At 33.2% G+C, this 16209-nt stretch overlaps 3 protein-coding genes across 3 annotated transcripts; 1 reads left to right on the top strand and 2 right to left on the bottom strand.

The window, feature by feature from the left end:
• Positions 1 to 890: 890 nt before the first annotated feature.
• Positions 891 to 2433, bottom strand: LOC121773555 (uncharacterized protein At2g39795, mitochondrial-like). Its single transcript, XM_042170435.1, has 3 exons — positions 2125 to 2433; positions 1273 to 1595; positions 891 to 1186 (listed from the first exon to the last, which is right to left on the bottom strand). The coding sequence occupies exons 1-3, from the start codon at positions 2389 to 2391 to the stop codon at positions 1027 to 1029; spliced, it is 750 nt and encodes a 249-aa protein (XP_042026369.1). The 5' UTR covers positions 2392 to 2433; the 3' UTR covers positions 891 to 1026.
• Positions 2434 to 5320: 2887 nt separating this feature from the next.
• Positions 5321 to 7969, top strand: LOC121773269 (CASP-like protein 5B1). Its single transcript, XM_042170083.1, has 3 exons — positions 5321 to 5866; positions 6281 to 6413; positions 7571 to 7969. The coding sequence occupies exons 1-3, from the start codon at positions 5736 to 5738 to the stop codon at positions 7769 to 7771; spliced, it is 465 nt and encodes a 154-aa protein (XP_042026017.1). The 5' UTR covers positions 5321 to 5735; the 3' UTR covers positions 7772 to 7969.
• A 269-nt stretch (positions 7970 to 8238) lies between these two features.
• LOC121773573 (mannose-1-phosphate guanylyltransferase 1-like) lies at positions 8239 to 11673 on the bottom strand. Its single transcript, XM_042170458.1, has 5 exons — positions 11511 to 11673; positions 9769 to 9885; positions 9520 to 9582; positions 9195 to 9434; positions 8239 to 9100 (listed from the first exon to the last, which is right to left on the bottom strand). Exons 2-5 carry the CDS (start codon positions 9877 to 9879, stop codon positions 8429 to 8431), a joined length of 1086 nt encoding a protein of 361 aa, XP_042026392.1. The 5' UTR covers positions 9880 to 9885; positions 11511 to 11673; the 3' UTR covers positions 8239 to 8428.
• Between the last annotated feature and the right edge of the window lie 4536 nt (positions 11674 to 16209).

Here is a 16209-nt window from a genome sequence, read left to right as displayed (position 1 = left end):
GTTGAGCAGCGAGGAAGGCTGGCAATAAGGCGGCGAGGCAGGCGGGGAGGGGCGGAGGTGCAACGAGTGAGACAATCTTTATAACTTTGAAGTGGTAGCATACATTTGAGAATAAACCTTCTTAAATTTATATGCTTTTGGAAATCTACTTAATCTACAATTTTTATTTTTATTTTTAAAAAAAATTATCACTAATGGTTCCTTATTTATTTTTGTGATCACTTGAAATCCTAAATTAGATTCATATCAACTGAGTTGCAAATAGGATAAAAACTTTAGAACAAATACATAGGTAGTCTATATATATGCTTATTGTAAATATTTTGTAAATGTTAAGTTTGGCAAGCTTAGTTTTTTTATTTGTCAAATTCAAGTAATGATAAAATGATATATTAAATTAGTTTGGTTGAAATACTAGTCTAAATTAAAATCCGAGCCCTGATTACATCACTTAAATTAATAAATTAAATGAGCATTCATATTTACAAATTAAGATTGAGCGAGATGGTAGACAATCCTAAACCAGAAGATAAAATCATCTAAATAAAATTTGAGCAATGATTACATCATTTAAATTAAATGAGCATTAATCATTTAAATAAACTAGATATACACAAATCGATCAATAATTTTTACAAATTGAAATAGCGAATTACATCATTTAACTTGAATCTAGCATTACCTCAGTTCAATTGCATGAGTGACAGAGGCGGTCTAAAATTTGAAAAAAAGATAGAGGAGTTTATATATGAGTTTGAAAGAGCGGTCTGAAAAGCGAGCCAAATTCAAAGGCCAAGTAACTCTTTATGTTTTGATATTTATTGATTTTTCACAAATATTCATCCTCTTTACTTCATGATGATAAACTGATACACACAGAAAGCATAGAATAACTTAATGTATGGAAAATACTCAAATAAATGTAATTTGATAATTCATGAACTCACATTGAAAGATCAAAGACCAACTCTGATCATTTCACTAAAAAGCTATTCCACTAAAGTTTCTTCCATCTACACAACTTTCTCATGCCTGGAGAAACTTCTGGATTTTCTTCAGCCATTCGACGTATTCTGTGGTGTCCTTGTTGATCATATACCCATGCAAGAAATTGGTTGTGCTCGCCTTGATCCCTCTAATCTCCAGATACCGGTGGAGTGCCTTCTGCAAATTCTCATCCAAATCCCTAACCAACAAACATACAAGGCTCAATCCATCACCCGACCAACGGAAATGTTTAGAGACGCGTCACTGATATAAAACAGAACTTACCCAAAGTCAGGTCCCTCGTAGGCGATTTGGTCCTCAGAGTTTTCCGGATCTTTTACTGACAAGCTGTCAATCACAATCTCATCAGGATAAGCAGTGCAACCGAACTCCAGATAGGGTCCACTCCTCTTGGAGGTTTTGACAACCAACGGGATGCTAGATTGGTTGGAGGCGTCATCATCATCCTCATCACCCGTAACAAGGTTGGGCATGTACACGTCGACACTTATGGTTTCACCCTGATACTCTCTGGTCAGCGATACAGTTTCTGATCCAACACGGTTTTCGATTTTAAAAGGGAAGCCCTCTGGTACCTCCTCCTCAGCCTAACGGAAACCAGAAAAACGGTATTGTTTCCACAGTGAAGACGTAACAGAATCAAACAAAGCAAATACATAGCTTCACAAATCTAATACTTATATCTCAAACTTACATAAACGAAACCATTATAGCCTCGGCTAAAAGAAATTACCCTAACTATTGAACTCAAATCTCATACTTGGTTGCTTCCAAAATCCAACTAATGACCAATATGTTTATAGGAAATTTAGATACTTTCTTGCACATATCAGAATTTAATCATAACAACATTTATCAATAATCCAAAGCTCAAATATGATCTCTAAAAGCATACAAAAACACTCGAAACAAAACACTTGTTAAATCTCAAGCAGAAAAAACACTCAATAAATGAAAAAAAAAACTATATTGCAGAAAGATTATCCTTTTTTGTCAAGAATAAATCTCAAACCTAATTCTAAATTGTAATCGCAACCTAATTTCTATTCATTTCAGCAGAAACAAGAGTGAAAAACTGATGCGATACAGAGACGGAATAGATAGTAAAATATAGACCTCGGTCACAGAGTAAGAGTCGTTGGCGCATTCAATCTCGTACTCAACGCTTTTCAGCAGCGACTCGTCGGAGCTAATCTCGGTGGAATAGCGGTGGAGAATAGACGGGAATGACCTCGGCGACTGGAGGTCCTTCACTCGGCCGTTGACGGTGGCGGAGAAGGCTGAGCTGTGGTGGCGGTGGGAGCACCATCGGCTTCCGGCGGAAGCTCGGACGGCGATAGGTACAAGCCTTGAAGCAGAACGTATAAGCTTATTGAGTGACATTTTAGGGGTTAGGGTTTTAGGAGTGGAATGTGATGCTTAAATCGGAAGAATATAGTAACAAGTTTTTCTTTTCTTTTCTAACTATTACCCTTTTTTTTTTTTTTTTCTAACTATTACCCTTTTTCGGAGAGAAAGGTTTCATTTTTTAGATTTTATAATTGGAAATTCGATTGTTTGATTTATCAGTTTTTTTGCTCTGATTTAAAACATTTTAATTCCCAATTTAATTCTTTCCATCTTATTTTTTTTATATGAATTAAGATAGAATTTAAAGAATAAGAGATAAATAGTGGGAAAAGTGATGCTAAAGTCTTAAGTTATAAAAGTGGGAACAGAGACCTCTGAGTCTAAAACTATCTCATATTTAAGAGTAAAGGCCAAAATTGGTCCTGAACATATAGTCATTTTACGATTTTGGTCCTAAACATTATCTTTTGGATTTTTTGGTCCTGCACATATGGACATTTGATCATTTTGGTCCTGCACATATGGAAATTTGATCATTTTGGTCCTCCGTCAACATTTTCGTTAAAAACTAACGGTCAACATTATCTTTTGGATTTTTTGGTCCTGCACATATGGATATTTGATCATTTTGGTCCTGCACATATGGAATTTTGATCATTTTGGTCCTCCGTCAACATTTTCGTTAAAAACTAACGGTCAACAGCCGATTTTTTACTAAAACAATGGGTTGGGTCGGGTCGTGTTTGGGTCGGGTTTGGGTTACACGTTAAGAAAAAAAATAATTATTTTTTATTAATTAAAAAATTATAAAACTTTAATTTTTAGTTATTTTTGTTGATTAAAAATATTATAACGACTAAAACATGATGTTATTATACGATTTAAACATGATATTACACTATAAAATAAAAAATTACCAAATTAAAATAATCATTTTTTAATCAAAACAATAAAATTAAAGTATACTAATATTAAATCTATATAATAAAATTAAATAATTAAAAAATTATTTTTAATAAAATCTAAGCATAATATTTTCTTCAAATTCATGAAAAAATTAATTAAAAATTACTATACTTTAATTTTATTAATTAAAAAATATTAATTAATTTTTTAAGAATATTATGCTTAGATTTTAACGAAAATATTATGCTTAGATTTTAAGAAAATATTATTTTTTTTCTTAACGTGTAACCCAAACCCGACCCAAACACGACCCGACCCAACCCATTGTTTTAGTCAAAAATCGGCCGTTGACCGTTAGTTTTTAACGAAAATATTGACGGAGGACCAAAATGATCAAAATTCCATATGTGCAGGACCAAAATGATCAAATGTCCATATGTGCAGGACCAAAAAATCCAAAAGATAATGTTGACCGTTAGTTTTTAACGGAAATATTGACGGAGGACCAAAATGATCAAATGTCCATATGTGCAGGACCAAAAAATCCAAAAGATAATGTTTAGGACCAAAATCGTAAAATGGCTATATGTTCAGGACCAATTTTGGCCTTTACTCCATATTTAATTCTGCCATCTCTCATGTTTCTTTCGCTTTTATTTTTATAGAATAAAATAAAAAAAGAACTTAAAAGAATAAAAAATAAATAGTGTTATGCAAAAGTTTAAGATAAAAAATAGTGTTGTAGTAAAATAATGTGTTGTATGTCGGACAAGAGAGAGACTCATCCCTCTTAGATCATCTCTAACTATATATCAAAATTCATTTTTGATGTAAAAATCATCTTCAATAATATATTAATTCAAATCCATTTTGGATTTTCTACCATACAATATCAAAAATTGTGTTACTGCAAAAATTTATGTCCATTATTATTTAATTAATATGAATTAAAATATGAACAACATATTACAATAACAAATGAAGACGCCCAGTTTCAAGAGTATTTGACTCGTTATGACGCTATAAGAAATAAAAATGTTCATCTGGAACTTCGAAATGCACTAGTTGATCAATTGTGGGAATAATACACAAATTTCGAGTCTTGAATTTTTGTTATTTTATATGCGTGTTGTGGTATGTTTTTTGTAGCTATGATATTTTTATATATGTTTTGATTTCCTATGTTTTAATTTTATTATAACATGTAATTTAATGTCAAGTTAGTGTAATTTTTTTGAATATAAAGTATATTTAATAGTACATAAATATATTAATATAAAAATAATTTATTTATTTAAGGTTCATGGAATTTATGTGTAATTTAAATAAGTAGATATAATTGAAAAAGTATAAAAAATAGGTAGATGTGGAATATTGTTTGTGGGATTAATATTTCAGATAATCTAACATCAATTGAGTATCGAATAACCCAACACCTCTTAATCACTTTTAGGGTCATACTTACTACCTACTTCACAATTTAGGGCCATACTACCTACAAAAATTTTAATAGTGGTCCATGTCATATACACCAATGTTTGATGTTTTGGTAGAATAAATAATTATTGTCTCATTCAATAAAGTAAAAGTGAAAATTTATGCAAAAATCGAGTGGTTATTCGTATTTGAAATTTTACCAAAATATCATTTTATTTTAATTTCTTACTTTTAAAGGCCACATCCTTTTTATAGCGTACTTAACATCGATTACTCCATATAACTAAGAAATCATCCTTTAATGTTAGAATTCCTCCTTAAATGTTTATTAGTAATTTATACTAATAATGAAACAAAGCAAAAAAAATTCAAAATAAGCACACGATAAAAGTACGAACAAAATAATAAAAAAAATTACAAAGCCAATTACAAACACACAATCGGTCTTTTTCTTTGACATTCTTATTATTTGATAAAAATGAAATTGTCATAGAGTTGAATGCATGACAAACACAATATGACTAAAATAAAAGTACTAGTCCATAATTTGGCAAATCTAATGATCTATTTAAAATTTAAATGCATAAGAAAGCGACACAAACATAGCTGTGCTGCCCATTACTCTTTTTCCAAATTTCAGCTTTCTTTTTATCGCTAAGTTGGTGAGGTTGGGAAAGGATCAAAGCAGATAATTCGGGTCATGAGATTTAGATCAAAATCACACCCTTCTTCATCGGTGATCTTCAACAATTCACACATAAAATATTACTGAATCACAGCTGAATTTCTGAATTCAAAAATCTGGGAAACCTTAATTAGTGGTTTGTTCAAAAGGGTCAGCAGAAGGGATTTGTTTCTATTGTTCTTGATTTTCAATTTCAATCTCGTAGAGGAGCGTTTTGAGTGAATCCCACCGTCCTATTTGTCTTGTGGGACTGACCCATCTTATGAAGATTCAATCTTTACCAGTAAAAATCATATATTTTTCACATTTTGAGCAGTAATATATAATACACACATACATAGATAGAGAAATGAAGAGATTGTTTGGAAGCCCAGGTAGAAAAAGTGGGCTGATTTTGAGGATTGGGCAGTGTATGTCAGCAGCTGTTTCAATTGGTGTCATGGCCTCTGCTCATGGCTTCTCATCTACTACTGCCTTTTGGTAATTATTTTTTCTCCCATTTTCTGCTGTAAAAATGTTTTCTTTTAGCTTGCTCTGGGAAAGCCAGTTGTGTGTTTGTTGATGTTTAGTTTACTCATTCAATGGTGTAGTAGTACTAGATGGTGACACTTTCTTTACTGAAGGCGTTCCAATAGTAGATATCTAGAATTTCCTGTTTCTGGTAACTTGTTGTATATAGAATTATAAATTGGTGATTTTGGGTTGATAGTGAAAGGGATGTCTAATTTTCAACCAGTCCAATTTAACATGCTCTTCAAAATTGAGGGTTTGATTGATTGGGTGGCAAAAGGGCAATGTTTGAACAAATTTAATATTGTATATGATTTGTTAAGTGTTAGTGATGGTGAATTAAGTGCATTTTGTACTAATGGCAGAAAAATTTTGTTCTGCCAGCTACTTAATTGCATCAATGGGGCTTCAGGTTTTGTGGAGCTTTGGACTCATGTGCCTAGACATACATGCTTTGAGGTTCAACAAAGACCTGCATACGAACATCATTGTGAGCCTATTTGTTGTCGGTGATTGGGTAAGTGTGACGTGCTTGAGATTCATTAGTTTGAACTACTTTAATTTCAAGTATCTATTGTTTATCTACAACGGGAATCACTTTGGTTCTGTACTTTTATCTTTTGATACAGTACAAATACATATATATATGTGAAGATGTCATTTTGGAATCTTATTTGACGATACTTCTAGTATGTTCGTTCATACTCTCCCGGTCTCCCATAATGATGTTAAAAATTTCATATGGCATGTTCTTTATTTTGAATATGGATCACCTTGAACTTGTCAACCACAACTTCTTGTTCTAGGGGTGCACACATACTATATGCTTCTACGTTGTGCCTTTTATGCAGAAAGTTCAAAGTTCATTTGAACGAGGATAAAAGAGAGGTTAACTAATCAACGCCTATTTGTTTCTAATTAAGACACCAACCTAATTACGCCCGGCCCAACTAGAGTGCTGTGAACTTGTATCACGTAGCAGCATAATAGATATTGAAAATTGACCTGCCAGAGATTCAATAAAACGTCACTCACGAATAGTTGCAGATGTTCTCAAAGTAGGCCCACCACGGTGATGGGCAGGATTGTAAAATTAGAAAAGAAGATGCATGATTTTGTGCATAATTGCATTTAGAGGTGACAGTTTGTGTAATTACCATGTTTCATGTTGAGATGATAATAAGAGAACATGACAACATATAGAGGATTAGAATTTGTATGTATAGAGAGAATAGAGAATCTATAATCTTAAACTACTATATTGAGATTAAGAGTTACTTGTTAAAAATGTTCTTTACTTTAAGCTCGACATCCCTTTTGCGTTTATATGTGTGTTTTATTAACTCCCGAATACCCATTCATGATGTAAACCTTGTATCGCATTGATGAGTTTTTTATTTGAAGCATACGCACGAAACCATGGACTATGTTCAAGGATATTTGGGCTGCACTCGAGTTTGATAAATACATCATATTCGAAAATGTTGCAAAGCGACATGATCTGTTTCTACTAGTCTATATGCCTCTGTGTTGGTAATGAAACTGTTTAATGGTGAGGAGAACCTCGCTGCATGTATCTTATGAAAAATCAAGACCGTTGCTTGTTACTATCCGGGTACTTATTTCAGTCTGACCAAAGTTGCTCAGAACTTCAACTTGTAATCTGTTTTGCAGGTGACTGCTACTCTATCTCTTGCAGCTGCAAGCTCCTCTGCCGGTGTTATGGTGCTCTTCGTTACGGATACAAATATCTGCAAATCAGATTTGAATTTGTCATGCAACATGATCCAAATATCCATAGCTTTTGCTTTTGCGTCGTGGTTTCTTCTTGCCTTGTCTTCGTACATCATGTTTTGGCTTGTGGCATCGATCTAAACAGCATGGCCGGATGCTCGTTGTGCCAGTGTATTTTGGAAAGAGTTTTTGTAAGAAGCATTTGCATTTTTCTTTTTCTTTATTTACCATTTCTGAACCTCAATCCTTCCCTTACGAATAGGGAAGAGATTCGTTTGTAACATCACACATTCAGTAATATCTTGGGATAGATTTTATCCATACAACTTGGCCTTTTCAGTTTGTGTAGTGCATCTTTCTTTTGAAAAATCTCTACTGAAAACACCAAGATTGGTTTTGAGGGAATTGCAAAATGGGTGTTGCGAAATCATTGGGAATTCATCAAAGAATTACTATCACAATACACCAAATCCAAACACAACTTCACAAGGGGCAATTTTCAGAACAAGATAATTGGAAATTTATGAAGCAAGAAATCCAAGTTTCTCATCATAAAAAAATTCACATCCAAGAATTCAGAAGCTGCTTAACTTCAAGAGATAATAATCTACAAAAATAGTACAGATTATTTTTATGGACAAAAAAGATTACACATTTCACATCAGAGACCATCTTTAGGCAGCAACTGACTTTTACAATTAGAAAGGTAGTAAACAGAAGATTGAAGAGAGCAAGAGCAACACACTGACAGAAAAAGTATAGTTTAAATTACTAAGCACAGATGTTAACATCAGACCTTTACATTACTATCTCTGGTTTCAAAATGCTGGACTTGATCTCCTTGTGAGGCAAAACAACTCCTCCATTGCTGTAAATTTCGTCGCAGACATGAACGTCTTCTCCGAGAATGGTCATGTTCTCCACCCGAGCCCACTGACCAACGGTAGAGTGCCAGCCAATGATACTTGATGATATGCAGGCATGTTTCTTGATGCGGACTCCACGCATGACCGTGCAGCAAGACAGCCTCACACCCGACTCAACCACACAACCAGGGCCAATTGCAACGTCAGGGCCAATCAAGCATCCCTCTCCGATTTTTGCGCTTTCATCCACCAAGACGTTTCCGATTATGTTAGTTCCAGTGGCCAATTTAGGAGAAGCTTTCTTCCTCAGGGAGTCCAGGTATAGTCTTAGACCTGTGATGTAATCCTTTGGCTGCCCGATGTCCATCCAGAAACCCAGCAGGACCATTGCGTACAGCTTTCCCTCAGCAGCAATTTTGGGGAAAATCTCCTTCTCAATTGATGTGGGGCGTAATTGGATACGATCAAGCACTGAAGGGTTCAGAAGGTAAATGCCAGCATTGATCTTGTTGCCTACGAATAACTTTGGCTTCTCAACAAACCGCTCAACCTTTCCAGTAGATTCCTCTGTAACAACAACACCATATTTTGAAGGCTCATCCACCTAGATCAGCATATCATTTAGGTTATAATCAGGTCTATGTTCCAACTCAACAATGAGAAATATTTTTAACTACATATATCTGAAAAAGACTTACCTTGGTTACCATAATAGAAGCTTCACCTCCATGGGATTTATGGAACTCAATCATCTCTATCAGTGGATACTCACTGATAACATCACTATTCAGAACGAAAAACGGCTCTCCGGATTCATCTATCAGTTTGTCCCTAGCCAATGCAAGGGGACCGGCTGTTCCAAGAGGTTCAGTCTCTTGCGAACATGTGATCTTAATCTCAAGCTTTGCCTCAAAATCTTTCAAAAAGTTCAGCATTACCTGGAAAGGAAGGTATTCATTTGCTAATAAAGCAAAATGACCTTTCATTGGTAAAATTGCATTGAGACAACAATCAGAATCTCACCTCTGGCTGATAATTAATGGCTAGGACTACTTCAGTTACTCCAATAGACTTAAGGGCTTCTATCTGATACAACAACAAGAAGAATTTTAACATGCATGATAGAAATTCTTAGATTAAAAACAGCATCTCAGCTAATGATGAGCATTAGCCATTATGCCTGAAATACATGTAGCATAATATAATGTATGACCCAGTCCATGCCCCCTCTCCCCACAAAAGGAACCCTCACAAGAATGAAATAGAATGTACCTGGTGCAAAATCATGGGCTTATTAGCAAAATCAACGAGCGGCTTAGGCACACTCAGTGTCAATGGCCTCAATCTAGTGCCAAACCCTCCAACAAGAATCAATGCCTTCATCCTTACCTGTAGAAGACTTTGATGGATTAACTTAATGACTCAAAACAAATTATAACCTGTCTTTGCTCCTTTCTTCATTTATGCATGTACTTAAAATATGATAAGTGTCGTGATCTAATCAATGTTGTGGGTGTTCCATAACTGTCTTGCTTAGAACTGACACAAAACAAATGCATGGAGGAGCTAAGAAACAAGGACATATCCCAGTTGGACAGAAACAAAGCAAAAATTTAAAGCTGTAGTTGAGGAAATAGACAATCAACCCATAGACACGTCATAAAGAACGTAATTTCAAATTTTCAATATATTCAAGAGGCCACTCCAAAAGAAAACTGAGGCTGGGAAAACAACAGATTCGAGCTGTACTACAGGTTAAGTCTTTCAATCAGAGTGATATAGTGAAATTTTAGCAGGTTCGAAGATATAGATAGTGCACCATGCCATAATTTCTAATTTAGGAGACTGTTCAATCTGAAATCTTTGTTACATAAGGAACTTGTGTTCACACTTTCTTTCTGAGGCAGAGTAAAAGGAAAAGAAAGATAGTTGATGGTGCAATTGGGCACCAGAAAAGAATTTCAAAACAATCTAGAGAACATAAAAAAAATAAAAATAAAATACTCTTGACCTGGATTTTGGGTTAAAAAAAGTGGATGCAACAGAGTGTTGTAATTAGTAAATCATGCAAAAAAGGGAATTTTAATCGGAAAAAACAGGACTTGCATGGCAATCAACTCTTATCACCTCTTAAATGTGTAAGAGACATAGAAAGTAGAAACAAAAGAGTGTAGTAACTATTTTAAAACCAGAAAGCCAAAAGTAAGTAAAATTAAATGAAAAAATATTAAGGAACTAACGGAGTACCCAATCAACAAAACAATGCAAAAAGCTGTTCTTAGTAGTCGAAATTATTATAAACCTCATAGAAGTGGTGTGATAGCAAGAACGAGAGTGGTTAACTTGAAAACAGAGACAATTAACTATTTGAAGAATAAGATTCTAATTTTTAGTTTAACAGCACACGATCTGAAAAATACAAATGCAATAGTATGTCCATATTTCGTGAAGTCAAGCCTAATTAAATTTTGTTGAGAGCTCAAATAGATCTCCTGATTGGGATGTAGCGAACCTAAATTCAAAGGTCCAGAGTCAGAAGCCTACATTTCGGTAGTAAGTTGCTAGACTAATCAATCTGAAAGCTTACAATCTCAGCCTATTCAATACTCAACGGAGGAAAATGAACATCAGAAGCAACATTAAAGTGGTTAGATGTATCTCTTATCCTAAATATCTTCTCCTACATCTCCATAGCTCCACATTCCTCTACCGAATCCATCTAGGTTGCTATAAAAAAGCTATATTTGTCCAGAAAGTGAAATTCATTAATAATGGAATGCCACAAGAATTCCAATTTGACGTCTCCGTAGCGGATCTAGGCTCCAGCTAACACCATTCTATTCAACTAAATTGGAACAAAAAAAACTAAAAAGTTCCTATCAAATCGAAGCTAATCAGCACAAACAACAACAAAAGATCGAATTGTAAAACCAATGAGAAAAAAATTACACCAGCAGCATTGCCAATTTCGCCACAGACTTAACGGAGAATGTTGGTTTAACGCAATAAAATACCTGAATTTTGGGGATTTACAGCAGATCTAGGCGTAGTCAAAGTCAACAAATGCGGTATAATCCTCGCCTTACCACAAACCTCAGCGATTTGTGGTTTTCCTAAGAGAGTGAGAGAGAGATGTCGGTAATGGCGATTGAGAGACAAAGAAGAAACAAGAAATATATAGAGATGGATAGATACAGGTGCATTTGTATGTATATATACCGAACTGCTGACTTCCTCTTTTTCGATTCAATCAACCGAATTAAATTACATTTACTATCTTAATTATTAGTCAAACAGAGTTAAAGCTTAGTTTCTATATAATTAGAGTCTCTAGTAATTTTTAAATCATTCCAGAATTTAGATTATCACAATTATCCTATCCTATCTTATCCTATGTTCAAATTTCTTTTAGCTGTTAGGTGAATCATTATGTAAATTGGCTATGAAATTTTGCTAAATTATTGAAGTATTTGAAATTATTATTCGGAATAAAAATTAAGTATTTAAAAATAATAGTAGGACTGTATTTATATGTTTTCATGTACAAAAGAAAACGCCTTGCTTAAATGATCTCTTTGTAACTAATTAGTAGAATTATATTAACATTTAATTGTTACATGAAAAATAGTCAACTCTTTAAAATTTTATTTTTATGAAGTTGACCTTAAACAGAGGTAAAAAAAAGTGTGTAGATTTATAATTTCCTTAAATCTCAGTGTGTAGTTAAGTATTCCTAGATTTCTTTCCTCTTAAAATTTACTCCATTATATAGTGATTTTTTTAATGGACAACTTCTACTTAAGAATTATTAAATTTACAGATGATTTATTTTATTCATTAGAAAATGAGAGTAAGAAATGGAAGATTGGAAATCACTCAATAAGCACATGGAGCACATGGCAATTTGGTGGATCGATTATTTTGTCCCACCTTGTTATTGGATTTATTTATTAATATACTATGTTTCACACGTCATCATTTTGAATCAAGATTATTAGCTTATTAATCTTGATACAAGTGTGTTAAAAAGTCTTGTCAATAAGGAAAAGATATGATTCTTAACATTTAGGGACTATGAGAATATTGTAAAAGAAAAGTTGATTTGTTTAGAATATTCCTTGCACTACATATCATTCACCTTATTTAAAAGGGAATAATAGTAAAGCAATAATCATCTCGACAATTACCAATCTTTTCTCTCAATATGTTCGTGCCATTTAACATGTCTTTGTATCACTTTCGATTTCACTACATTTAGTGAAATGATATAGCTATAAAAACATTTATTATGTCTTTGTATCCCTTATAATTATCGGACTCTAAATAGATCGAACTACATTATATATGTAAAAATATGATATATTGAAGAGAAACAATAATCTTTAATTCTTTATGGTCACCCCACCACGTGAATGCACATATACTCTACTTCAAAAATATTTATTGCTTTAAGATCTACTAACATGTTTAAAAATGAAATTATTATATGAACTTGCTGAAAATCCTTGGAGTTTCGACCATATTATCTTTTTTCGTATATAGAATTTTCATAAATAAATTGAAGTACAAGTAATCAAATGCTCTTCTTCTATTAGAACATTAGTATTTGGTTGATAATTAAGATTAATAAATAATTTCATCATTTATGAATTAATAACGAAGTATTTATTAATTGTTATATTCCATAAAACAATATTCTTAGTTTGGATCATTTCCTATTCTCATTCTAATGAAATATTAATACCAATAAAAGAATTATTTATTGAAACTAAAATTCAAGCAATAATAATATTAGGCCAATCATAAATTTATAGCCATAAAACAATGAACCAACCCATTAACATGCAAGAAAATAAAACAACATGCTTCAGAAAATGATATTACAAATTCAAAGGTTGATAAAACATTCCAATCTATAAGCAAAGCGATAAAAGTGAAATGGAAGGTAGCAATTAGAAGGTTGACATATGGCAAGTAGGTCTCACATTCCACTAACTCATTTCACTCATATTTTATAATAAAACTAATACTCCCTTTGTCCCTAGTTACTTGAGTCGTATTTCGTTTTGGGTTGTCTCAAGTTACTTGAGTCATTTCTCTTTTTAGCTAAAAACAAAACATCTGATCATACGTAATTTATTCTTTCTTTTACTTTCCCCTCTCTTCTCTTTCTTACTTTATTCTCTCATCTATTTTATTTTAATTTATTTTACTCACTAAACACAACTTTCTTTGATCTCGTGCCAAAAAGAAACGCTCAAGTAACGTGGGACGGAGGGGGTGTAAAAAAGTGGGTCTCATATTCTTTTCCAACTCGCTATTTTTTATATTTCTTAAAACCCATACAATAAGAGTGACTCCTATTACGTGGGACGGAGAGAATTATTTTTGAAAAGAACATTTTGTGAAAGGAGTATGTAATTAATTATAAGCCTTGATAGTATTCAATAGATAGGCGGCAAAACTATAATTATAACATTAAATTAAATATTACATTAAATGGTACTTTCAGACTATCCCCGAAATACATTTGGAATTTATCCCTTCAGCCATTAAGGATAATGTTGTTTTCATAATCAAGCATAAGTAGGGGGGACTTGTTGTCCAAGTTAGACCATTTTTGTTAGGTCAATCTTGTAAATTTTTCTTATGCGTTATAGTTATCTTTAAATGAACATCCATTTACTCATAACGCTTCATTTATCATTGTAGGATATCTTGCATTTGACAAACTGTCCAAAGCGTTGCGACACGATGATGGAAGTCGTTGCTACGGCTGGGTTGATAAGGTATATTGTACCGAAAATTTTATATCATTATCGTATCGAAAATATCGATATGAAAGAATTTCATATCGTTGCCATATCGAAAGTTTCGGTATATCGGATTTCGGTGTGGATAATATCTATACTGTTACCGTTGTCGAAATTTCGGTATATCGTACCGAATAGTCCAATATTCAAAAACATATATACGTATCCCGTAAAAAGTGAGAGTTAATTCTTAACCCTTTAATAAACATTGTATAAATATATTTATACAAATGACTCGATTCAGTTCACTAATTAATTACGTTTCATGTCACATTTTAATGAGTTTCAACTTTCAAGATTCACATCCTAATAACAATTACTCCTTGTTTAGATTTCTTTATTTTTCCCACGTGCACTTATCAATACCTACCGATATTTATGCAATCCCCTGCCAAATTCTTTAGTTGACTCTTACGATGATTAATTCAAAACTAAATTTGTATGTTTAATTTAAAGAATCTGATCAGCTTTCATTTGGGTTGAGGGTTTGTTTAATTCTGAAATCCAACACCTCCAATAATATGAATTTAGATATCCAAAACCTAATACCATAGATCTCATACCATATTCCATTCACATTGCCAACCATCATTTGCGTAGGAGGTGTTCAAAATTTACACTTGTACACACAAATGATTACTTCATAGTATCAACCATCATTTGCGTAGGAGGTGTTCAAAATTTACACTTGTACACACAAATGATTACTTCATAGCATCAAGCTATTGACAGAGGATTAGTTCATAGCAGCAAGCAATGTATAGAGGATTAGTTCATAGCTGCAAGTAGTGTAAAGAATATTATTTCATACCTGCAAGTAGTGTGAAGAGGATTAGTTCATAGCAGCAAGCAATTTGCTTGCTTTGAACTTGAGAGAGAACAAGCTCCTGCCGGCAACATTGTTATCACCAAGGTTAAGGGCATCAAAACCTTCAAGACATGTGTTTATCTGCTCCCTATCACACAGGGAAATGACACAAGCATACATATAGTATCCAAACTTGTCCCCTATCAATACCTAAAAGGAAGATCATTTAGTTAGATAACATAAATACAAGAAACCCAATTTGATGATATTATGAAGTAGAACTCACCCTAAGAATGGAAGGGTTTATCAACATAGAGAAGATATAAGAAAATTGCTCATTGTTGCCATTTTTCATAACTAATTGTTGCAAATGCCATTAAAAAGATATATTAGAAATGTAAAATGACATCAAAAGATGAAATGTTAAACATCATTTTCATACCTGAACAATATGTAATTCTCACACTTGTCCATTGAGAGATCCTCTACATGATGCATCACAAGCTCTATCAGATAATAGCATATATAGGGGCAGCTTTGACTATTGGATATTCCCTGGATAACTAGACTGCTATTCATATTCTTGGAAAAGACAAAAAAATTCTCCTCAAAGACCCCATTTGCAAAGCTCAAATACTTTTCATCAACTGAATTAAAGGTTGTTCTTACAACCTTATATGTAACCTCATGCACAATATATTCCTTTAAACAACCACTCAGCATAATAGAAACTTACATTTTATCCTATTTAGACATTTTAGGTATAGCCACAACCATAACATGGGAACCTGGTATACTACAACATAACTCATTGAAATGAGATAGCAGGACTTCTATTATGTCTGAAACAGGCACGCCAATTCGACGGTTTAATAACCTTTGTAACACACAGTCACCGTACACATTAAGAGCAATATTCAGGCATCAACCGTCAGCTCAGAGCAGATAACTGCCATATGCTCAATAGACATGGGCTCTTGGATAATATATTCAACTAACAGAGAACTTGATCGATCCTTACTATAAGATAGCAACAAATAAATAAAAACAGAGAACATAAATATAATAAAAATAAGAGAACATGAGGAATAC

Source organism: Salvia splendens, chromosome 17 (assembly GCF_004379255.2).
Source record: "Salvia splendens isolate huo1 chromosome 17, SspV2, whole genome shotgun sequence".
Taxonomy (NCBI): Eukaryota; Viridiplantae; Streptophyta; class Magnoliopsida; order Lamiales; family Lamiaceae; genus Salvia; species Salvia splendens.
Note: the sequence above shows the minus strand (reverse complement) of the source record. Positions and strands in the feature narration are given on the sequence as shown.